Raw genomic sequence first — 24,230 nt, forward strand, 5'->3', positions numbered from 1 at the left:
TAGCAAATTAATAAGTTTCCATATAGTGATAACATGTAACCCATTACTTTATAAAATATTTGCTGAATGCCTACCATGTCTCAGGCACCCTGGTAAGCAATGGGGGATACAATGGCACCCTTTTCATAAAGCCAAGAGCCTACCAAGGGAAGCAGGTGTGAAACAAGTGATTACATTAGGGTGTAGGCTGTCTGGATGGAGTAGGTGGGCCGCCCACTTTTGCTTGTGCCCAACCAGTCTACACTACTGTGGCTGGCTCTCCAAGATGCCACCCCACAGCAACCTGCTTTGCAACTTGAGATGGGGAGCCTTGGCTCACTTCTGCTAAGATGATATCAGACAAGTGAAAATTCAGCAGATTTTGTGTGGCTCTGCTACTGCCCCTCATTACCAAATGTAGCGATCAAAAATGCAGCTCTGGGGTACAGACTGCCTGGCTTCCTTATTAGCTGTGTGACCTTGGGCAAGTTTGTTAACCTCTCTGTATTTCACTTTCCTTATCTGTCAATAGGGACAATAATAGCACCTCTTTCACAGAGTTTCTATGAACATGAAATGAGTTAACCCATGCAGAGCACTTAGAAATAGTGCTAGCACACAGGAAGTACTCCCTAAATGTTCTCTAGAATCAATCTCAGACCACCTTCAGCACCATGGTCAGCTCCATCGTCTGGCCCTCTTAGGAAGGGGAGGGGCTGGAAAGAACTACTGTGGGAACTGCCTTCGGTTTAGGAATGGGCCAAAATTCAAGGAGGCCACTGTCCTCCAGCCAAACCCAGGAAAAAGATGTGTTAATACCCACCCTACCTCTGGACCTCGAAGTTGAAGGCTGATGCATGCAGCATGTCTCCAGTGCAGCAGTCCAATCATGGCTCCCAGCACAGAGATGTGAAAATGTGAAGCAGCCCAATCATGGCTGCCAGCACAGACAGCCATGACGGCCCCAACCAGTGGAAGTTCCTAGATCTGTTCTCCCTAATCCTCTTATGTCTTGACTACAAACTTGGGTTCTCATACCCACTTCAGGCTCCCTTTGCTCTAACTACGTGGAACAGTTTTTTTGTTTGTTTCCATTGTTTGGCCCTCTCTACTTTGCCTACCCCTATGTGCCTATTCATCCACAGCTCTAGGAAAGAGAAGTTCTTGACAGCATTCCACCCTGCCCCGTGCCCTGCAGGCCTGCACCAGTTGGGCCAGGTTATCAGCCTTCCCTTGCAAAATGGAAGGGGGCTTAGACAAAATGCTCGACAGAATGCCTATTGGTGTTCAACCCTAGCTGTATTTTTCTACTCCAGAAGGCTCCAATAATTCACCCTCCAATTCTTGAATAGTCTTTGGGAAACCAAAGACAAAGCTGGCCTTTTGTCTCTGGCCAGCTCCCCAGCTAATCTTTCTCTCTAGGCTTTTGAACTCTTCTGACCAATGTCTAGGGAGATTTTTTGCTTTTTTTGTTTTTGAGACAGGGTCTCTGTCATCCAGGCTGGAGTGTGGTGGCATGATCACAGCACACTGCAGTCTCAACGTTCTGGGCTCAAGCTATCCTCCCATCTCAGACTCCTAACTGGGACCGCAATCAGAGGACACCATGCCTAGGTAATTGTTCTTTTTTGTAGAGGTGGGGTCTCACTATATTGCCCAGGCTGATCTTAAACTTCTGGCCTCAAGTGATCCTCCCTCTTCAGCCTCCCAAAGTGCTAGGATTACAGGTATGACCCACCACCCCTGGCCCTAGAAAAGTCTTTTTGGTTTAATTATCTGGAGTTAATCAATAACTTGCCCAATAATATGTGGCTTCTTAGACTAGACTTGGCTGAGAATTCAGGACCCAACTGTTAACTTTTAGAGGTTAATGTCTGACCAATAAATGGCAAACACAACTGCACTGCATGGAGAAAATGGCAAAAACACATTTGAAATAGCATATATTTAGTAGAAAGGCAGGCTATGTCTTAATTCCTTACTTACATTTGCTCCTCATAAGCCACACTTAAGTCCTATCAGCAAAACACTATATGGCCTGCATAACTGGTACAGAATAAGATTTAAACCACCACTACCACCATCCTGAGAAGCTTTGATGTGTTTAAAAACACATGACGAAAGTATGATATTGCTCAACTCCATCTCTAAATCAGAATATTAACTTATCACTGATTTATTATTAAAAACATAGTATTTAGGCTGGGTGCAGTGGCTCACGGCTGTAATCTCAGCACTTTGGGAGGCCGGCAGATGGATCACCTGAGGTCAGGAGCTCAAGATCAGCCTGGCTGACATGGCGAAACCCTGTCCTTACTAAAAATACAAAAATTAGCTGGGCATGATGGCATATGCCTGTAATCCCAACTACTTGGGAAGCTGAGGAATGAGAATCACTTGAACCCAGAAGGCAGAGGTTGTGGTGAGTGGAGATAGTGCCACTGTACTCTAGCCAGGGCAACAGCGCATGACTCCATCTCAAAAATAATAATGATAATAAATAAAAACATAGTATTGAATACTTTGTTATAAATTATGGCCAATGAAGTTTTGAAATCTGAAAAAAATACTATGTTTTGATATGAAGCATGTTTTCTGAATGATTTCACATTATCTCTTTATTTTGGCAATAGTTATATACACTTGATTCTTTTTTTTTTTTTTTTTTTTTTTTCTGAGATGGAGTCTTGTCGACCCAGGCTGGAGGGCAGTGGCGCAATCTCGGCTTACTGCAACCTTGTCCTCCTGGGTTCAAGTGATCCTCTCACTTTAGCCTCCCGAGTAGCTGGGATTACAAGCGTGCTCCACCACACCTGGGTAACTTTTGAATTTTTAGTAGAGACAGGGTTTCGCCATGTTGGCCAGGCTGATCTCAAACTCCTGACCTCAGGTGATCTGCCTACCTTGGCCTCCCAAAGTGCTGGGATTACAGGCGTGAACCACAGTACCCGGCCACATACTTGATTCATTAGTCATAGATTTAGCAAACCATAACCTCTCAAATTTATTTTGTAAAAATCACCCGTGGTCCTGGTCCAAAGGAGAGATTTTAATTAGTAGCTATATTTGGAATAAGTAAGTTTAATGATTTTCACTATAGTCTCCAAGCTATTTCTTACTTCATATTAGAGGAAATGGCTACAGTTTCCACATTTATAAAGCTTTGAATCATTTAAGCTGCATTTTCTTTTTTTTTTATTTAATCTTAATTTTGAGCTGGAGCTCAAAGATCTGTTTTATTGCCTAGGCCCAGGCTTTCTGTAGCCAGATAGATCACATTATAGATCATACTCAGTCTGACTTAATTGGATTCCTAGGAATTGCAGGAAAAGAAATAACTGGCAATTTAAAGCCTGCATCTCTTTGTAAAGAGACTTTGCTGAGCTCATTAAATGGAAATTGCTGACTATTATGACCCTAATAGAGATATCTGAATCCTTGCATTAAGAAGATGCCTGGCTTAAAGAATAAAACAGTGAGAAAAAAAAATTTTGGTTTTTGTTTATTTTTTAACAATTACTGTTCAAAAGGGGAAAGGTTATTTAAGGGTATGAAGAGATTAATAAAACACTGAAAACACTTTATGACTTTTATAAAAACCTGGATAGGTTTTTATATCAGAACCTTTAAGGATCAAAAAGACCTTGCAGAGTTCCTAAGCACAGTTCAGCTTTCCATACTGTTCCAGAAAGACTCATAGATATCTGAATTCCTATTGAAGAAATCTCCCAAGCTCTTAAGTCTTTTAATAAAGGCAAGGCACCTGGGAGAGGAGCCTTCCCATCCTAATTTCATATCCCTATTGAAGAGGAGTTGGCTCCCCATCCCCCTGTATACATTTAATCATTTCCTGCACATTAGTTCACTGGCTCGCCATGGGGAGAATACACCTAGCCACTCTACTAATTTATTTCAACGAAAATGACAGCACTGAGGAATTTAAAAGTTAGCCAAATGGATTCATGTATGTGTACAGTATGCCTATGTAAGCATAAATGGGGCTTTAGGGTCTATGTACTGTGTGTGTGTGTGTGTGTGTTTATGTACACACATGCACACAAGAAGTGTAAATGAGACCGCACATAGAAAGAATACATACGCTCAAGTGGAAAGGACCCTCCATCTGTATGGCATTACAGTCCAACCCAAGAGTTAACTGGTTTAAAATGATGTATCAGGAAATCATATTTATATTAATCAAAGAGTAATAATAAGCCAATAACTTTGATTGATATTGGGTGTTTCTTTCTGAGCAACTCACACTGACAAATAGAGTGCCTCCCTGGTTCTGCAGTCTGATGGGTAACTACAGGAGTCCTCAGAGGAATTACAGTCTGGGGAAGAGGCACGTAGGATGGGGCTCGCTGTGGGAGTCACAGTTGCACTCCCTTCTCCTCTACATGGCCTCCAGTTGTTCTCACCTCCACAACCACTCACCCTTCTTTAGGCCTTGGTATGACCTAATACCCTGGAGGGGTGACAGGAGCAGAAGCATTCAAAGAGCATGGACCAGTTGAGAAGCTCCAGGGGTGGGGGATGGGGTGGGATGTTGGGGGGTGGGGCTGCCGAAGCACTGACTGCCACGTAGAAGGCATTTGCCTTTCCTCGTGTACAAGGCGGAAGGCAGCTGCAACAAAGCGGCCCTCCTGGCTGCCCCGAGTACTCTGCCACATGGAGCAAGTGGCTGTGAAGAGAACCGCTGCTCTGATCCCCACTCAACCAGGTGCTTCCCTTGCCCCTCTACTGTGGGCGGCCAGCTCTCCCTAGACAGTCCCAGCCCACCCATGACTGCCCTCCCATCCCTGTGTTTCCCACGGTACGGAAAGGTCACGGTGTGTGGGTCTTGCTCAGTGCCCGGCCTCTGGCCTAGCTCCCACTTGCTCTGAACTGTCCTTAGGCAGACGGTGCTGCCTTCTCTGGACTTTTTCTTATTCCCTTTCTTCTGAGAACTGCTCAAGTATCTGGCACAATAATGCAAAGTAAAAATACATTGTTCAGCAGTTCAAAAAAGCAATTTATTTTTCTCTGGCTTCTGGAGGGAAAAATAAATAAATAAGATCTTTCTAAGATGGCCGTTTCTCCCCTCTCGTGTTAAGAAATCTATATAGTTTAAATGGCAAAGTGGTTTTTTTCTGGTATTAGAGTCTTTTGTTTGTCTACTATAGTTGAGGGAGAAGGTTAAAAAAATAGCAAAATTGTAGGAACAGGCATGGTGGTTCACGCCTGTAATCCCAACACTTTGGGAGGCCGAGGCGGGCAGATCACCGGAAGTCAGGAGTTCAAGACCAGCCTGACCAATATGGAGAAACCCCAGCTCTACTAAAAATACAAAATCAGCCAGGCATGGTGGCACATGCCTATAATCCCAGCTACTTGGGAGGCTGAGGTAGGAGAACTGCTTGAACCTGGGAGGCGGAGGTTGCAGTGAGCCGAGATTGCACCACTGCATTATATCCTGGGCAATAAGAACAAAACTTTGTCTCAAAAATAAATAAATAAGCGAAATTGGCCAGACATGGTGGCTCACACCTGTAATCCCAGTTCTTTGCGAGACCAAGGCAGGCAGATCATGAGGTCAGGAGTTCGAGACCAGCTCTAAGCACTTTACAAATGTCAGCCCCTTTAATCTAATTCGGCGGGGTAGAACACTACTCTTACCGTCCTTATTCTTTATTTTACAGAAGAGGAAATGGAGGTACGAAGATGTGGAATTAATTTCCCTGAGGTCACATTGTCAGGACAAAATGTTATCAGAATCCAGACACAGCCATAGGCAATATGGCTCTAAAGTTCCCATCGAATTATGCTCCTGTATGTTAAAGAGCTACCTTAAGGAACACACTAATTACTCACCCTCTTAAATTTTCTAAGCTTTATCTCTTTAACAATGACACCACTGCTTTAAAAAAAAAAAAAAAAAAAAGACACTATTTATGTAGCACTTGAGAGTTTACAAAGTCCTTTTCTGTTTGAGCCTCACAGCTGGCCCTGTGGTGGGTGGTGTGTGTTTCATTATCACCAACCTCATGGGACAGATGAAAGAAACAGAGGCTCCTGAGTTTACAGAACTCAAATTCCCTGGCTAGCAGATGTCAAAACTGGGAAATTTAAATGAGTTTTCTGTTGCCAAGCCCTCTACCCTTTCCACTAAATCAGACTGCTGGTATCAAGTTGCCCATAAGTGACATTCTAGACTTTATTAACTTAGGTTCCCAAGAAAAAGCCTTCCTCAAATCACAATTCTGAGTTACTCCTTTGGTTTAGACTCTGAAAAGATCTCTATTCTTTACAAGCTAAATTAGAAAAAAATGGGATTATGTTCATGTAAGTTGCCTCTATGCTTCAGAAGGAAGCCATTTCTTAGGAGCCATTGGTGGCTATGCCTCATCCAAACACAGAAACAGACCTAGAAACAAAAGTTATAGGATGTGGAAAACAGGACATTGATTACAAGGGAAAGGTGAAGAGAATCCCCAGAATGGTGGGGAAGGGAGAGTTCAGGATTCCAGTTGTGTCACTGTCTGAAGGACCAGCAGCCCAGACTTCAAGGGACTGGACGGTTTAGGGAGAACTCCTTGAAGAAATTAACTGACACAATACCAGATGCTTCTGAATATACAAAGGGGAGATTCAGACAATTAGTCATGAAGTACTGAATCAGTGACAACTTAATAGAAAACTAAGTCAGAAAAAAAAAAAGGCAGTTATGAACTCCACCTCCCTGGAAAACAATAGGTCAGGCAGAAACAGAAAGATAATCAGTTTATTACTATATAGTTCAGCTCTAAATAGTTTTTACACTGAATACTAATCCTACTAAAGTTACAATATAATTGTATTGGGACAACTAGGGGATGGGAAATGTTCACGCAGGGCAGAGACAAAGTGGAGAGGGAGGAGTGATAAATCCTCATTCTCCATAGTGAGGAGTCAATATATCATGGCTGAAACTGAAAAAAAAAAATTAAGAAATATATTAGAGATATTGAAGAATGGCATATAAACAAACTAGAACAGGTAAAAGGGATTGTCTCTGGAGACACGGAAACTGATTAACGGTTGGGGTTGCTTTATAACCATTTGGCTCTTTAAATAATGTATAAGAATGAATTTTAGAGGCTGGGCACAGTAGCTCACGCCTGTAATCCCAGCACTTTGGGAGGCTGAGATGGGCAGATCACTTGAGGTTGGGAGTTCAAGACCAGCCTGACCAAAATGGAGAAACCCCATCTCTTCTAAAAATACAAAAAATTAGCCAGGCATGGTGGCACATGCCTGTAATCCCAGCTACTTGGGAGAATGAGGCGGGAGAATCGCTTGAACCCAGGAGGCGGAGACTGTAGTGAGCGGAGATCACGCCATTGCACTCCAGCCTGGGCAACAAGAGTGAAACTCCGTTTCAAAAAAAAAAAAAAGAATGAATTTAAGACTAATTTTTTAAAAATTTATAACCAAACCTGGGAAACACAGAGAGACACCTATCACTACAAAATAAAAATTAAAAAATTATCTGGGCATGGTGGCATACACCTGTGGTGCCAGCTGCTCAAGAGGCTGAAGTAGGAGGATTGCTTAAGCCTGGGAGGTTGAGGCTGCAGTGAGCCATGATCGAACAACTGCATTCCAGTCTGGGTGATAGAGCAAGACCCTGTCTCAAAAAAAAAAAAAAAGAAACAAAGGCCAGGCAGGGTGGCTCATGCCTGTACTTTGGGAGGCCAAGGTGGGCAGATTACTTGAGGTCAGGAGTTTGAGATCAGCCTAGCCAACATGGTGAAAGCTCATCTCTACTTCACCAACATGGTAAAACCTCAGCTCTACTAAATATATAAAAATTAGCCAGGTGTGATGGACTGCACATGCAGTCCCAGCTACTCAGGAGGCTGAGGCAGGAGAATCGCTTGAACCTGAGTGGCAGAGTTTGCAGTGAGTGGAGGGTGCACCATTGCACTCTCACCTGGGCGACAGAGTGAGACTCTGTCTCAAGGAAAAAAAAAAATTTTTCAAAGGATGTGTACCTTGTTTTGGAATGCTTGACCGTGTTCTCTGAATTGCCATCCTACTGTAAAAGTGGATACATTTCAACAAAAGTATTTTTTAATACATTGTTGGGCTCGTTAAAATAAGAAATAATAGAATTTTCAGCTGGGCACAGTGGCCCATGCCTGTTGGAAGGCTAAGGCGAGCAGATAACCTGAGGTCAGGAGTTTGAGATCAGCCTGGTCAACATGGTGAAACCCTGTCTCTACTAAAAATACAAAAATTAGTTGGGCCTCGTGGTGGGCACTTGTAATCCCAGCTACTTGGGAGGTTGAGGCACAAGAATTGCTTGAACTCAGGAGGTGGAGGTTGCAGTGAGCCAAGATTGAGCCACTGCACTCCAGGCTGGGCAACAAAGTGAGAGTCTGTCTCAAAAAAAAAAAAAAAAAAAAAAAAAAAGTAAAAGAATTTTCCAGAAGCCAAAGAATAACAAAAAGCAATGGTTGAATTCTGATTTGTGAGAGATGAGAAAAATAAGAACACAGGGAATCAAATGCCTATATCAGACCTAGTATCAGAATACTAAGCCTTGAGACCACTGCAAGGTTAGGGAGAATAAATTGAGACTCCTAGGTTAGTAATATCTTTGACTCAGCAGGAGCAAACACAAATTCTCTTTGGAGGAAAACCTTCTCACTCTAAGCTCTTGGGATCTAAGAATTGATTGAATTAATTCCAGTCAATACGGGTTCATGATCCTTTTGTAGTTCATAAGCATGATGATTGACTTATGCTATTGTGTGAGATGTGCCTCCTCAAATCTTGTTGCAACATTGGCACAATACCGATCTGATGTAAATAACATACACATATGGGCTCATCCTGAAAGAGTCAGCAGAAACAACAGAAAATGATTTAGATAGGTTATTTCAAAGAGGGCTCATGAGGCTACGAAACCAAGAGCTCTTAATGCTGTGAACAAAGATGGAAGTTCTCTATAAAATGCCATAGCACTCCATAACGTTATGTTTTCCTGAGGCAATATAAGACTTTCCCACTCATAAGCCGGGCACAATGGCTCATACCTGTAATCCTAGCACTTTGGGAGGCCAAGTCAGGCAGATCACCTGAGGTTGGGAGTTCAAGACCAGTCTGACCAACATGGAGAAACCCCATCTCTACTAAAAGTACAAAATTAGCTGGGCATGGTGGCACATGCCTGTAATCTCAGCTACCCAGGAGGCTGAGGCAGTAGAATTGATTGAACCCGGGAGGCAGAGGTTGCAGTGAGCCGAGATCATGCCATTGCACTCCAGTCTGGGCAACAGGAGTGAAACACCATTTAAAAAAAAAAGACTGCCATTCATAATCATGACATAATAATCTATGACTGTTGATGTGGGAAAGTAAATAAGTGTCCCAAAGTTTAACCAAAGTTTCTCTTTAGATAAAAAATGATTTACACCCCAAAGTACTGAAATTATGAGATTCATAATATATCAAGCAGATATGGAAAAGAACCAAATAGAACCTCCAGATATGACAAATATAATAATTAAAATTTAAAACTTAGAGAATGGCCCAGGCATTGTGGCTCACACCTGTAATCAACACTTTGGGAGGCCAAGGCAGATGGATCATCTGATCTCAGGAGTTTGAGACCAGCCTAGCCAATATGGTGAAACCTCATCTCTACTAAAAATACAAAAATTAGCCGGGCTTGATGGTACATGCTTATAATTCCAGATACTCAGGAGGCTGAAGCAGGAGAACTGCTTGAACCCAGGAGGCAGAAGTTGCAGTGAACTGAGATCATGCCACTGCACTCCAGCCTGAGCCACAGGGTGAGACTTCACCTCAAAAAAACAAAACAAAACAAAACAAAAAAACCTCAGAGGATGGGTTAAACAGATTAGACATGATTGAAGAGAGAATTAGAAAACTGGAAATTAAACATGAAGAACTAACCAAGAATGTAACACAGAAGAACAAGGAGAAAATATGAGATGATATTAAGAGATAAGGAAGATAGAATGAAGTTTCCAAATATGTGTACTCAGCATCTCCAAAGGAAAGAATAGAAAGGAGGAACAGAGGCCATATGTGAAGTGCTAAATGGAAATTTCAGAAAATAGATAAAATACATGAATCTACAAATATAGTAAACACAACTTATACCAAGCAAAAAGGAAGTAAAAAAGTAAGAGAGGAATTGAGGGAGAAAAAGCGTAATAAATCCATACCTAGTCACATTTTAGTAAAACTTCAGTATACCAAAGGCAAAAATATCTTAAAAGCAGCCAAAGAAAACAGACAAGTAGCTTAATTTCTGATTGACAATGAAGTTCTCAATAGCAATAATGGTAACCAGAAGAAGATGAAGCCATATCTTCAAAGATCAGAGAGAAAATAACTTTCAATCTAGATTTGTGTGCCCAGCCAAATAATAAAGCCCTCTTTTTAAAAAAAAAGATGGAATACTTATACCAAGCAAAAAGGAAGTAAGGAAGGAAGGGAGGAAGGGAGGGAAGAAAAGAGTAATAAATTCACATCTAGTCACATTTTAGTAAAACTTCAGTATACCAAAGGTAAAAAAAAAAAAGTACTTTGTTGAAATGTATCCATTTTTACAGTAGGATGGCACTTCAGAGAATGTGGTCAACCATTCCAAAACAAGATACCCATTCTTTGAAAATTTTTTTATTATAAACTTTTTTTTTTTTCCCAAGACAGAGTCACTCTGTTGCACAGGCTAAAGTGCAATGGCATGATCTTGGCTCACTGCAACCTCTGCCTCTCAAGTTCAAGTGATTCTCCTGCCTCAGTCTCCTGAGGGTGAGACTATAGATATGCACCACCACACCCAGCTAATTTTTGTGTTTTTAGTAGAGATAAGTTTCACCATATTGGCCAGGCTGATCTCAAACTCCTGACCTCAAGTAATCTGCCTGCCTTGGCATCCCAAAGTGCTGGGATTACAGGTGTGAGCCACCATACCCGGCCCATAAAGATATTTTCAAACAAGCAAAAATATACACTTTGTGATCAACAAACCTTCACCATAGGGAAATTCTGAGGTGCACTATAGATGCACCTCAAGAGAAAGAAAGCTGACCCCAGGAAGAAGATCTAAGATGCGAAAAGGAATAAGCCAAAAAAAGTGGGAATATGCATAAGATAATCTAAAGAAACACTGTAGATAGCAATAATATAAAATGTATAGGATTAAAGAGAGATAACTAAAATATTGGACAAAAATAATGCATACAGTGCAAGAGTGATCATTGGATTTAAAGTTTTCCAAGATTCTCGTGCTGTCCAGAAGAAAGATATGGATTAATTTTAGGCTTTGTTAAGTGTACTTGGTAAAATTTCAAGAGTAACCAATAAAAATTACAGTGATAACTTCTAAGCCAAGAGAGGAAAGAATGGACTAAAAAAATTAACAAACTGGCTGGGCACAGTGGATCATACCTGTAATCCCTGCACTTTGGGAGGCTGAGGTGGGTGGATCACCTGAAGTCAGGAGTTCAAGAGCAGCCTGGCCACATGGTGAAACTCTGTCTCTACTAAAAATACAAAAATTAGCTGGGCATGGTGGCACATTCCTGTAGTCCCAGCTACTCGGGAGGCTGAGGCAGGAGAATCACTTGAACCTGGAAGTCAGAGGTTGCAGAGAGCCGATATTGTGCCACTGCATTCCAGCCTGGAAACAAAGCAAGACTCCATCTCAAAAGAAAAAAGAAAAGAAAGAAACAAAAAATCTTTGAAAGAAAGATGAAAAAAAGAAACATGAAACAGGTGGGAAAACATTATGAAATATAACTGTGTAATCAAATCAAAACTTGTCAATAATTACATTAAAAGTCAATGGATTGGCTGGGTGTAGTGGCTCACGCCTGTAATCCCAGCATTTTGGGAGATCAAAGAGGGTGGATCACCTAAGATCAGGAGTTCGAGGCCAGCCTGGCCAACATGGTAAAACCTCATCTCTACAAATAATACAAAAATGAGCCAGGCGTGGTGGCAGGCACCTGTAATCTCAGTTACTTAGGAGGCTGAGGCAAGGGAATTGCTTGAACCTGGGAGGCGGAGGTTGCCGTGAGCCATAATTGCACCATTGCTCTCCAGCCTGTGTAACATAGCCATACTCTGTCTCAAAGAAAAAAAAAAGGTCAATAGATTAACATAACATACTATTTAAAAGAGAAACTGTCAACATGGCTATAGAATTTTTTAAAAATAGGAGACATAATTAAAACACAAAGATATGGACATTTTGAAAGCAAATAGATGAAAATTATACACTGAGCAAATGCCAACCTAAAGAAAATTGATGTTGCTGTATTACTATCAGACCACATACACTTTAAAGCAAAAAGCATTGTAAGGGATAAAGATGGTGAGAACATAGAAACAGATGATTCAATATGCCAGGAAAATGTAATAATTCTAAATGTGTATATACCTAAAGACGTTGGCAAATTTTCTATTAAAGCATAGATTTCAACTAGCCTCTCTCAATTATTGACATGAAACAGAAGTCAGTAAAGATTTGTGTATTTGAATAATATAATTAGTAAGCTTGGTCTAATAGAAAATATATAGAACTCTGCATCCAATAAATAGAAAATACACTTTCTTCTTCAGTATGTGGAACAGTTACAAAAAATGGCTAATATATTTGGTAATGAAGCAGAACAACAAATTTCAAAGAATCATCGTTTACACCACATTTCTCTAATCACCATGCAACTATGCTAGAGCTCAGCAATAAAAAGATTTTTTTTAAAAAATCTCATTTAAACAGGAAATTTAAGTCTTTGCTACTCAAGGTATTGTTTGTGGCCCACTCTCGGTCCTTGAAATCTTACCATGCGACTATGATTAAGTACAGCCTTGGAGAGTAAGAGTTTGGAAACTTCTGTAGCACCTGACATTGTTGTCACCCAACCAGCATTTAATTTTTGTAGCATTTCATTTGTAATGTATTTTACAGAAGTATCAGTCCACAATGGATTGGATAACCAAACTGGTTCTTCATCATAGACCTTGGGAAGCACTCTTTCGTATGTCATGTTTCAAGCAAGGGACCAAGTGGTGATTAAAAAAACACTCAGAACTGGCCAGGCATGATGGCTCAGGCTTGTAATCCCAGCACTTTGAGAGACTGAGGTGGGTGGATCACCTAAGGCCAGGAATATGAGACCAGCCTGGCCAACATGGTGAAAGCCCATCTCTACTAAAAATACAAAAAATTAGCTGGGCACGGTGGCGCGTGCCTGTAATCCCAGCTACTCAGGAGGCTGAGGCAGGAGAATTGCCTGAACCCAGGAGGCGGAGGTTGCGGTGAGCCTAGATCATGCCATTGCACTCCAGCCTGGGCAACAAAAGCGAAACTCCATCTCAAAAAAAAAAAAAACAGGAATATGGTCTCATCTATTTTGTTGGATTACATCTATTTACTTTTTGCCAGTCTCACCACCAGCTTGTGTCTCCCCCAGGTGAGGGATCTGCCAGCATTTTTGTGTCCCTCCTCCCTGCCATGGCAACTAGTTGAGCACTCAGTAGTTACTTAAGTATTCATTAGGTATTTAAATTTAAATATTTAAACTTAAATATTAAATAATTATTTAAATATTTATTCAACTGAAATGGCAGAATCGTGCCTCTTCCTCCTCTGCACCTACTCCCTTGGCCTCACCCAGTGTCATGGAGTTACATCAGAAATCGGTGCATTACTTGGCATATTTTTACTGTGGCCCAGCAAGCAGTGGCTTAGACAGCCCTGTACCTCCTCATGCATTTAACAATGAAAAGGAGGAGATAAGGGGGAGTGAAGGCAGTCTTTTCATCATCCGTGCCTGGGAAGGTGAGCTGGTAGTGCCATCCTTGACATGAAGGAGCTACTTAAACACAAATTGGATTAGCAGGACAGGATTAGAGCCTGCTGGAAGGTATTATATACTTATAAACTGCTTTGTGGAAACTCCTATTGTTTTCATTATAAGCCCATACTTCACAGAGAATCAATCAAATGAAATATGGAATTAGTCTACTAATAAAAAAAAATGAGATACAAAATGAAGTGACTATGTTTTAATAATTCCAAGAAAGCTGAATTAGGCAATAATGGTTCAGTTTAGCCCAACTCTAACTAGATAATCTGAAATTAAGAGTTTTAATATGGATTTCTTCTTGCTGAGAAATAAACTCACTAAAAATGGTCTCTATGTCCTCCATCCAGAGAATAATATTCAAATAAGAATCATGATTAAGAGGTGACTTCAAGAAAGAAAAGGGAATATGAGCTATTTGAGAAGTTTCAGGCTTATCTGGACTTTGCAGTGAATTGAAGTCCCTAGGTCTAAATGGATGACAATCCCAATCCCAGGACACTGAAGGGGTCTGCAGACAGGCACACAGAGCTCCTGTCAGTAACCTTTGAGAGATCATGGAGAGCAGGAAGCTGACAAAAGATAAAAAGAAGCCAAGGCACTCGCTTTCCAAGAGAGAGAAGATGGATTAGGAAATACATGAGGGTAAGCTGGAGGCTTGTTCCTGGCAAAAAATCTAGGAGATTCAAATCTTGGTTCTGCTATTTAATGGCAATGTGACCTTGTACATATTTCAAAACATTGCTATAAGGACTAAATAAGATAACATATGTAAATGAGAGATAATATTTGTAAATAACAATATAGCACTTGTAACAAAGTTCACAGTACAGCATTTTTGTATTTCCAACACTTTACAAAGAGGTAGTAACAATGAGGTATTGGCGTGGGGTTCCTCAAGAACAAGTCTCATTTACCTGACTTCACTTTCCTAGTTAGGTGGAGGTACTGGCGGAGAAGGTATTTTTGGACATGAAGATTGGAAACATATCTTCATTTTGAAAAGGTATTTGGTGAAAATCTCATAATATCTGTATGACAAGATTGAATTTTAGGAGAGTCAGGCTTCTGAATAAGCACATTTATGGTATAATTCATGAACTGGGCAGGGTGTAGTGGTTCATGCCTGTAATCCTAGCACTTTGGGAGGCCGAGGCGGGCAGATCACCTGAAGTCAGGAGTTCAAGACCAGCCTGGCCAACATGTTGAAATCCTATCTCTACTAAAAATACAAAATTAGCCAGGCATAGTGGCATGCGCATGTAATCCCAGCTACTTGGGAGGCTGAGGCAGAAGAATCACTTGAACCCTGGAGGTGGAGACTGTAGTGAGCTGAGATTGTGCCACTGCACTCCAGCCTGGGCAACAAAAGCAAAACTCTGTCTAAAAATATATATATATAAAACTGGATCGTTCTGTGCCTCAGTTTCCTTACTTATAAAAGGAGTGTCATCATAGCACCTCATTGGCTTGTCATGCAAATTACAGCACTGGCATTTCATCAGCACTATACACATCTCTGTTCAACAGACTGGAAAAGAAGTTTTTAGTGGCATGCTTGTGCAGCACTTGGCTCCAACCTCTTGAAAATTTCCATCAGAAACTTGTTAAATTTTCATAAGATGTGCGTGATATAAATATTGGATAATGAAATGAAAATCCAAAACGACCCTGACAGGCCAGGGCTATGATGTGAAATATATGAGATAAAATTAAATCCTAGATAAAGATTTTAAGAAAAATAAACTTTATTAAAATAAAGATTTTAATAAAAATAAAGAGTCCTGCTCTGTTGCCCAGGCTGGAGTACAGTGGCACAACTACAACCTCCGCCTCCCAGGTTCAAGCAATTCTCGTGCCTCAGTCTCCCAAGTAGGTGGGATTACAGGTGTGTGCCACCACGACCTGCTTTTTTTTTTTTTTGTATTTTTAGTAGAGACAAGGTTTTGCCACGTTGCCCAAGGTGGTCTTGAATTCCTAGACTGAAGTGATCTGCCTGCCTCAGCCTCCCAGAGTGCCAGGAATACTGACGTGAGCCACTATGCCTGGCCAAGATTATTATTATTTTTTTTAAATACCAGCCTGGTTTGCCAGAAGTTTCTATGGATAAGAAAGAGAATTTTGACTGGGCATTGTGGCTTATGCCTGTAAACCCAGCACTTGGAGAGGCCAAGGCAGGAGGATCACTTGAGCCCAGTAGTTCAAGACCAGCCTGAACAACACAGCAAGATCCCATCTCTACAAAAAATAAAACAATTAGCTGGGATGGTGGTGGGTGCCTATAGTCCTAGCTGCTCAGGAAGTTGAGGTGAAAAGACTGCTTGAGCCCAGGAGTTTGAGGCTGCAGTGAGTTATAATAACACTATTGTACCCCAGCCTGGGCAAAAGAAAGACCAAAAAAAAATTTTTAATGAAATTTTAGCTGACTCTAAGCTTAGTGTACATAAAACAGTGTGTCTAGCACATAATGCAATGTCCAGCTGCATTAGGAGAATGAAAATGTCCTAATAAAGATGCTGTGTGGACATATGTACTCCAAGACAGCAGCCCAGTTTGTCCATCATTAACTCTTCTTCTTCTCTGCCTTCTCCTCCTTCTGTTTCTCCTAAGTGGTAGCTCAGCTGCTACTATTATGGCGATAAAGATAGCTTCAGAACCCATAAACAATAAGGAAATGTAAAGCAGGAACAGACTACATTTCCAGCTTGTTTGGGTGGCAGAAAACATCCTCAGGTGGGTATTGGAGGACAGCCTTAAGACTTGTGAAGAACTATAATTAGAAGTTTATCAGGGCACCCAACGGCTCACTGCTAAAATGGATTCCCTTGTAATCATGATTACTACAGAATTTATCGAATCTATTTCCTATAAGAGATCAAGTTACTCCCAGATACTTTATCAACTTTTTTCTCATAATAATCCCTGCCCCTGACAAAAGAAGATATTGTCATCCCTACAGTATAGATAAGAAATTGAGGCAAAGAAGTACAGTGAATTGCCCTGGGTCACACAGAACTGGAATTACAATTTAGCATCTAATCTTGGAGCGCACTACATGAGGTATGGGAAGGAGCATACTGGAGTTACATCATCGCCTTCAGAAAAAGGCCTATTTACTTTCATCTCTGGGAGAAAGATTAGTAGTATTTTCCTTGCACATGCCAAAGATGTTGAGTAGATGTTTTAGATTCCACATGCTCATTCTAATCCTTTTCCAAATACTCAGAAAGCCTTAGTTTGACCCTTAGGAAGATGCTGGAAATTAAATTTTTTCTTTAAAATTAAGGCAAATATTTGCTAGAAACTCCAGAAAAAGTAACTAATCCAGAAAACTGTATAGTACAGCCACGTTGTTTCAGGTCATCTGGGGCGAGAAACTTCCAAGTAGGCATAAATCCAGAGAGCCAGCTCGCTCATCCCCCCTCTCCCATAACCCATTCCCAGCCCAACCTCATGGTCTAGGGCCTGGATAGATAAAGATCAAGGGAACTCATGTTTTTAACTTTAAAAGTTCCATGCAAGCTGGGTGCGGTGGCTCACGTCTGTAATCCCAGCACTTTGGGAGGCTGAGGTGGGCAGATCACCTGAGGTTGGGAGTTCAAGACCAGCCTAACCAACATGGAGAAACCCTGTCTCTACTAAAAATACAAAATTAGCTGGGCGTGGTGGCGCATGCCTGTAATTCCAGCTTCTCGAGAGGCTGAGGCAGGAGAATTGCTTGAACCCAGGAGGCGGAGGTTGTGGTGAGCCGAGATCGCACCATTACACTTCAGACTGGGCAAGAAGAGCAAAACTCCATCTCAAAAAACAAAAAAATTTCCATGCAAATATAAGTTATTGTTATAATGATTTATATGTCTCAACTAATTGTTGAATGAATCCATGTTCATTAGAAAAACAGAAAACAAAGTTGAGCAAAAAAATCAAAAAGCAACTACTATACAATCATGCAGTAAGAGTCTTTTGTACCTGTTTACAAATTGGTTATTTTGGTTTTTTTAAACTTTTTTGGAGACAGGGTCTCACTCTGTTGCCCAAGCTGGAGTGCAGTGGCATGATCATGGTTCCCTGCAGCCTCAAACTCTTGGGTTCAAGTGATCCTACCACCTCAGCCTCCTGATAAGCTGGGACTACAGGTACATGCCACCATGCCTGACTTTTTTTTTTAATATATATAAACAGGGTTTTGCTATGTTGCCCAGACTCATCTCAAACTCCTGAGCTCAAGCAATGCTCCCATCTTGGCCTCCCAAAGGGCTTGGATTACAGGCATGAGCCACCTTGTCCGGCCTACAAATTGGATATTTTCTAAGGCTCATCTCTTTGGTCAGGCCATGAGGAAATAAGCCAGAAGCTACAACCAACCACTAAGGTTCTATGTGTCATTTCCCTTAAATTAAGTAGAGAAAATGGTGATTTATCCATGGAAAACTATGTTTTATTCTCTTGACACTTATCCTGAAGAGAGAAGACCACTACTCAGTATACCTGATGGTAAGAAGAATAACTTCCAAGTTGCATTTTATCAGTCTGAAAATCTTACACCACAATTTTAGAATTATGTAATTCAGCGCTCCCCAACCTTTTGTGCACCAGGGACCTGTTTTATGGAAGACAATTATTCCTTGGGAGGTGGGGCAGCGCAATGGTTTCAGATTAAACTGTTCCACCTCAGATTATCAGGCATTAGTTAGATTCTTATAAGGAGAGTGCAACCTAGAACCTTCATATGCATAGTTCACAACAGGGTCGTGCTCCTTGAGAATCAAATGCCACTGCTGATCTGACAGGAGGCAGAGCTTAGGTCATAATGCTTGCTCGCCCACTGCTCATCTCCTGCTGTCTGGCCCAGTTTTCAGCAGCCCTGCACTGTGGCCTGGACTGGTCCATGTTTCGGGACCCCTGATGCCATTCATTTACTTAGACCAGCAAATATCATGGCCAAAATTGATTGTCTATCTATACACACATACACATAGTTTCATATATACAGAAGGTCATGATTTTAAGATATATTTTGGTGGGATTCTTCCTTTCTCTCAGAGAAAAGAAACATACATTTGGAACCTATATAAATGTAGGCCAAAGAACTGTTATTAATCAGCAAAAGATGAGTACGGTAGAATCTTTCCAAACAGCGGGCAGTGTCACTATTCGGAAGAGAAGCAAATTTGAATCCCTTTCTTTTTCTCATACTAAAATCATGCCATTACCTTTTTGTTTGCAGCCACACCATCCTCACAGTCGAGCACTGCACAATCTACATTCAGGGATGGAATCTTCTTTATTTTCTTTTCATCATTTCCAGGTACATAAAGCACTGCCCTCCGGGGGACGTACTTGTGACTGGATGAGGAACTATATCCAAACCTGGGGACATCAGCTGCTAGAGACGCTCTCCTGCAAGACACATGACTGGGGTTAGTCCAGAATGAGATTTCTGTATTTATAAACTTGTGAAAAACTTTATTTTCATGCAAAATGAAAATAGATCCCATGGATAATCTTTTTTTTTTTTTTGGAGAAAGGGTCTTGCTCTGTCACCCAGTTTGAAGTGCAGTGGTGTGATATCGGCTCACTGCAACCTCCACTTCCAGGCTCAGGTGAACCTTGCACCTCAGCCTTCCCAGTACCTGGGACTACAGGTGTGCACCACCACGCCAGGCTAATTTTTGTATTTTTTGTAGAGACAGGATTTTGCCATGTTGTCCACGATGGTCTTGAACTCCTGGGCTCAAGGTATCTACTTGCTTTGGCCTCCTGAAGTGCTGGGATTATAGGCCTGAGCCACCATGCCCACTCGGTAGTGTTTTAAAATTATGGCAGAATATAATCACATATCAAAACTAAGAAAACAAAAATAGCAATAATCAATGAACTAAATGTTATTTGGCTGAGGTTTAAAAAATAGGTAGGACTGTTTACTGACGTCTTCTGAGAGGAAGAGGAGGGTGTACATATTTCTTCTTGGAAAACACTTCCAGTATTGTTACACTCTCTAGCTAGCATCCGTGGAGAAAAAGGGAAGAAAACGTCTATTCAAAAACAACAATACTATCTACAATTACACATAAAAGTAAAAATGTAGACAAAAAAAAATACTAAAGAAGCGTTAGTCTATGGCCCTTGCCCTACCAACACATCTTTTAAAGTAGTAAATCAGTGATTCACATTCCATCTTAACAACAGACAAGAGAGCCTAGTTATTTTTAAGTGAGTAGAAAGGACAGTGAAAGCCTCTGTAATTGTAGGCAACTTAATTACTGGTAACTTCAGATTCTTCATCTATAAAAATAATACTCATTTTGTAGGATGTTGAGAAGATTAAGTTAAAGGAAATAATGAACATGAAGCACTTAGCCAGAGCCTGGCAGATATTTTAGCTACTTGAAATGGTGGTGGGCGTAGCAGGAGTACCAGCAGCTGCTGTTGTTGTTAATGGAGAATCTCTAGCTGTCAGTAGCCCCTGCCTGCTTCTCAACTATGCTCTTTCTTTCCCTTTCCTATCATACCAAGTTCAGTCTCTGGTAGAAATAAAAGGTGTTGGCCAGAAGCTCCTTTGGCTTATCGCTGCCCTTGCCTGGTCCACGGTTTATCCTGTGAAAACCATGCTTTAGTTCATACGATACGGTAAAGGAAGATGAAATCAGCTCCCATAATCAGAACCAGATAGACAATTTGCAGGCCCCGATGAAGATGAAAATGCAGAGTTCTTTGTTTATAATTTATTAGAAATTTCACAATAGCAACAGAAGAATATTAAATCAAGCACTAGGCATTTCTAAGAGCACAAATTACACATCCATGAAGCCAGCCCTGCCCATAATAGATGAAGTTCTATGTCATGAAGACTGTCAATTCCAATAGTTTGGGAAGCCGAAGCAGGCAGATCACTTGAGTCCAGAGTTTGAGACCAGCCTGGGCAACATGGTAAAATCTCATCACTATCAGGAAAAAAAACCAAAAAGCAAAAATTAGCCGGGCGTAGTAGCATGTTCTTGTAGTCCCAGCTACTCGGGATTGATTGAGCCCAGGAGGTCAATGAGGCTGCAGTGAGCCCTGATCATACCACTGCACTCCAGCCTGGGCAACAGACCAAGACATTGTCTCAGAAAATAAAATAAAAAATAAAAGAGATTGTCAGTTAAGAAAAGTTAAAACCCCAGCAAACTGATGTTTTACTCTCATTAGATAAATGGCATGATCTTTAAAAAAATATGTCAGCTATAGTCTTCGTGAAAACTCTGGACAGCAGTAGTTCACACTATCAAATATTTTGCACAGTTGTAAGATTTCACTATAATTAGTGTGCTTGTGACTTAATGTATCTCAAGAAAAATCACTGTCTTGGGCCGGGCGCGGTGGCTCACGCCTGTAATCCCAGCACTTTGGGAGGCCGAGGCGGGTGGATCACGAGGTCAAGAGATAGAGAACATCCTGGTCAACATGGTGAAACCACATCTCTACTAAAAATACAAAAAATTAGCTGGGCACGGTGGCGCGTGCCTGTAATCCCAGCTACTCAGGAGGCTGAGGCAGGAGAATTGCCTGAACCCAGGAGGCGGAGGTTGCGGTGAGCCGAGATCGCGCCATTGCACTCCAGCCTGGGTAACAAGAGCAAAACTCCGTCTCAAAAAAAAAAAACAGAAAAAGAAAAGAAAAATCACTGTCTTTAGGGGTCTTGCAAGTTTGTGTGGGGGCCCTCAATCCCTCTTGTAGCCAACTTTACCTTAAGGAACTCTAAAACTTGAATCTGTGTCTTATTTTGCCGCATGTATCATGTGACGTATGGTGAGATAGAGATGGATTTTAAAAATGTACATGACTTATGAAACATATCGTTTAATATAAAACATATTATGGCCAGCTAATTGAAGAGTGCCTGAAATATCTGTCATTGTTTTTCACTGATTGAAAATATCTGGTTTATCTAAAAGCAGGGAGAAAACATAATGATGTAACAGCAGCAACCACATTTTACTTATCATTCACACTGGAGACTAGAATGTGTAACATATACATTTCCCTAAAAATACCAAGAAATGCTTGGAGCAAAATCTCTGCTCATCAGGATTTAATGTAACCACACATGTGAAAACCTAAGAGAGGGGGAAGAGGATGGAGTACAAAGCACCAGCAATCTTCCCCACCCAGACAACAACTGCATTAGCAAAATCTTTCTCCTGTAACTATTTTGAAACTATTCTGGAATCTATTAAAGGCTTGCAACTTCTAGGGGAAGGCTTGGATATTAAATAGTGGTTAATTTTAGTCGACTAAAATTAACTAAATTTACTAATTTTAGTTAAAATTAACTAATTTTAGTCAACTAAAATTAGCTCTTAGCAGAGTAGCAGCTACCCATCCTCCTCCTCTCAGTCATATAGCAGGCAGCTGTGCCCATGTTCCTGGAGCAACCCACACGTAGCTTGAGGGAGCCAGGGGGGACAAAAACAAAGACCCTGACCCTCCGAATATCAAGGATCTGTGCTCTGATCACTGATTGCTGGTTCTGATCACAGACGTGCAGATAAAGAGGCTGAGAGCCATTGTTATTACACCTGCCTCCAATGTGGCAAGGCCCTCTCCGCTTGGGCTGAAGTGACCTCCAGGTAATTTAAAGGCCAGCACCACCCCCATTAATTTTTTGCTTTTTTCTCTTTTCAAAGCCAGACATTAAAGACTGAACATTCAAAAACAAACACATATATAGGGAAAAACAGAAATGACCATGCATGCCCAGAGAAAGGCTCAGAAAAGATCCGAGAAGCTGGGCGTGGTGGCTCATGCCTGAGATCCCAGCACTTTGGGAGGCCTAGGCAGGGCAGGTGGATCACCTGAGGTTGGAATTTGAGACCACCCTAACCAACATAGTGAAGCAATAGCTCTACTAAAAATACAAAAAATTAACCGGGTGTGGTGGCCCATGCCTGTAATCCCAGCTACTTGGGTGGCTGAGACAAGAGAATTGCTTGAACCTGGGAGGTGGAGGTTGCAGTGAGCTGAGATCACGCCACTGCCTTCCAGCCTGGGCGACAGAGTGAGATTCTGTCTTAAAAAAAAAAAAAAAAGAGAGAGAGACAGAGAGGCTGGGTGTGGTGGCTCATACCTGTAATCCCAGCACTTTAGGAGGCCAAGGGCAGATCATGAGGTCAGGAGTTCAAGACAGGCCAGAACAACATGGTGAAACCCAGTCTCTACTAAAAGTACAAAAATTAGCTGGGCGTGGTGGCACATGCCTGTAATACCAGCTACTCAGGAGGCTGAGGCAATAGAATTGCTTGAACTCAGGAAGCAGAGGTTGCAGTGAGCTGAGATATAGCCATTTGCACTCCAGCTTGGGTGACAGAGCGAGACTCGGTCTCAAAAAAAAAAAAAAGTAAAGAAAGAAAAAGAAAAGACTAGAAAAGACCTTACATTTATACCTCAGGCTTATCCTTAGCCTACACAGTTTACAACCATCAAATAAGTAAACAAAAACAGTGAGCCCAGCGGAGGCAGAGAATCTGATTTCCAGATACCACACTGTTTGATTCAAACTTCCACTTTTTTTTTTTTTTGAGACGGAGTTTTGCTCTTGTTACCCAGGCTGGAGTGCAATGGCACGATCTTGGCTCACCGCAACCTCCGCCTCCTGGGTTCAGCAATTCTCATGCCTTAGCCTCCTGAGTAGCTGGGACTACAGGCATGCGCCACCATGCCCAGCTAATTTTTGTATTTTTAGTAGAGACGGGGTTTCACCATGTTGACCAGGATGTTCTCGATCTCTTGACCTCGTGATCACCCGCCTCGGCCTCCCAAAGTGCTGGGATTATAGGAGTGAGCCACCGCGCCCGGCCCCAAACTTCTACTTTTTAACAACAATAAAAAAAACACAAGACATATGAAGAAAGAGGAAAATATGGCCCAGTCAAAGGAAGAAAAATAAGTCAACAGAAATGGTCCCTGAAGGAGACCTGATGGCAAAGACTTTAAAAAACTGTCTTAAAGATGCTCTAAGAACTAAAGGAAGATGTGAAGAACATCAAGATAATGATGTATGAAAAAAATGGAAATATCAGTAAACAGACAGAAAACTTAAAAAGATACCACAATCCCAGAACTGGAAAGCACAATAACTGAAATGAAAAATTCACTAGAGGGATTCAAAGACAGATTTAGCAGGCAGAAGAAAGAATTAGCAAAGTTGAAGAGAGGACAATGGACATTATCAAGTCTGAGGATTAGAAAAAAGACCGAGAAGTGAACAGAGCCTAAAGGACCTGTGGGACACCATCAAGCAACACACGCACATACTGTGGGAATTCCAGAAGGATAAGGAGAGAGAAAAGGGTAGCGAGAGTATTTTGAACAGATAATGGCTGAAAACTCTCCTAA

At 41.4% G+C, this 24,230-nt stretch overlaps 1 protein-coding gene and 2 non-coding genes across 5 annotated transcripts in view; 2 read left to right on the forward strand and 1 right to left on the reverse strand.

The window, feature by feature from the left end:
• Positions 1-24,230, reverse strand: part of CLYBL (citramalyl-CoA lyase) — a 277,851-nt gene that overhangs the window by 96,703 nt on the left and 156,918 nt on the right. For all 3 annotated transcript variants that reach the window (XM_012440962.2, XM_064362176.1, XM_064362177.1), the window contains exon 2: positions 19,067-19,253. In XM_012440962.2, the coding sequence (XP_012296385.1) occupies positions 19,067-19,253 (187 nt within the window). The remainder of the gene's footprint in view (positions 1-19,066; positions 19,254-24,230) is intronic.
• Positions 8,712-8,811, forward strand: LOC135268994 (small nucleolar RNA U13). Its single transcript, XR_010337321.1, has one exon. It is a non-coding gene; the product is annotated as a small nucleolar RNA U13 (small nucleolar RNA).
• LOC135268989 (small nucleolar RNA SNORA25) lies at positions 8,878-9,005 on the forward strand. Its single transcript, XR_010337317.1, has one exon. It is a non-coding gene; the product is annotated as a small nucleolar RNA SNORA25 (small nucleolar RNA).

The sequence above is a fragment of the Aotus nancymaae genome, unplaced genomic scaffold (assembly GCF_030222135.1).
Source record: "Aotus nancymaae isolate 86718 unplaced genomic scaffold, 86718_ANA_hifiasm-v0.15.2.pri h1tg000048l, whole genome shotgun sequence".
Lineage (NCBI taxonomy): Eukaryota > Metazoa > Chordata > Mammalia > Primates > Aotidae > Aotus > Aotus nancymaae.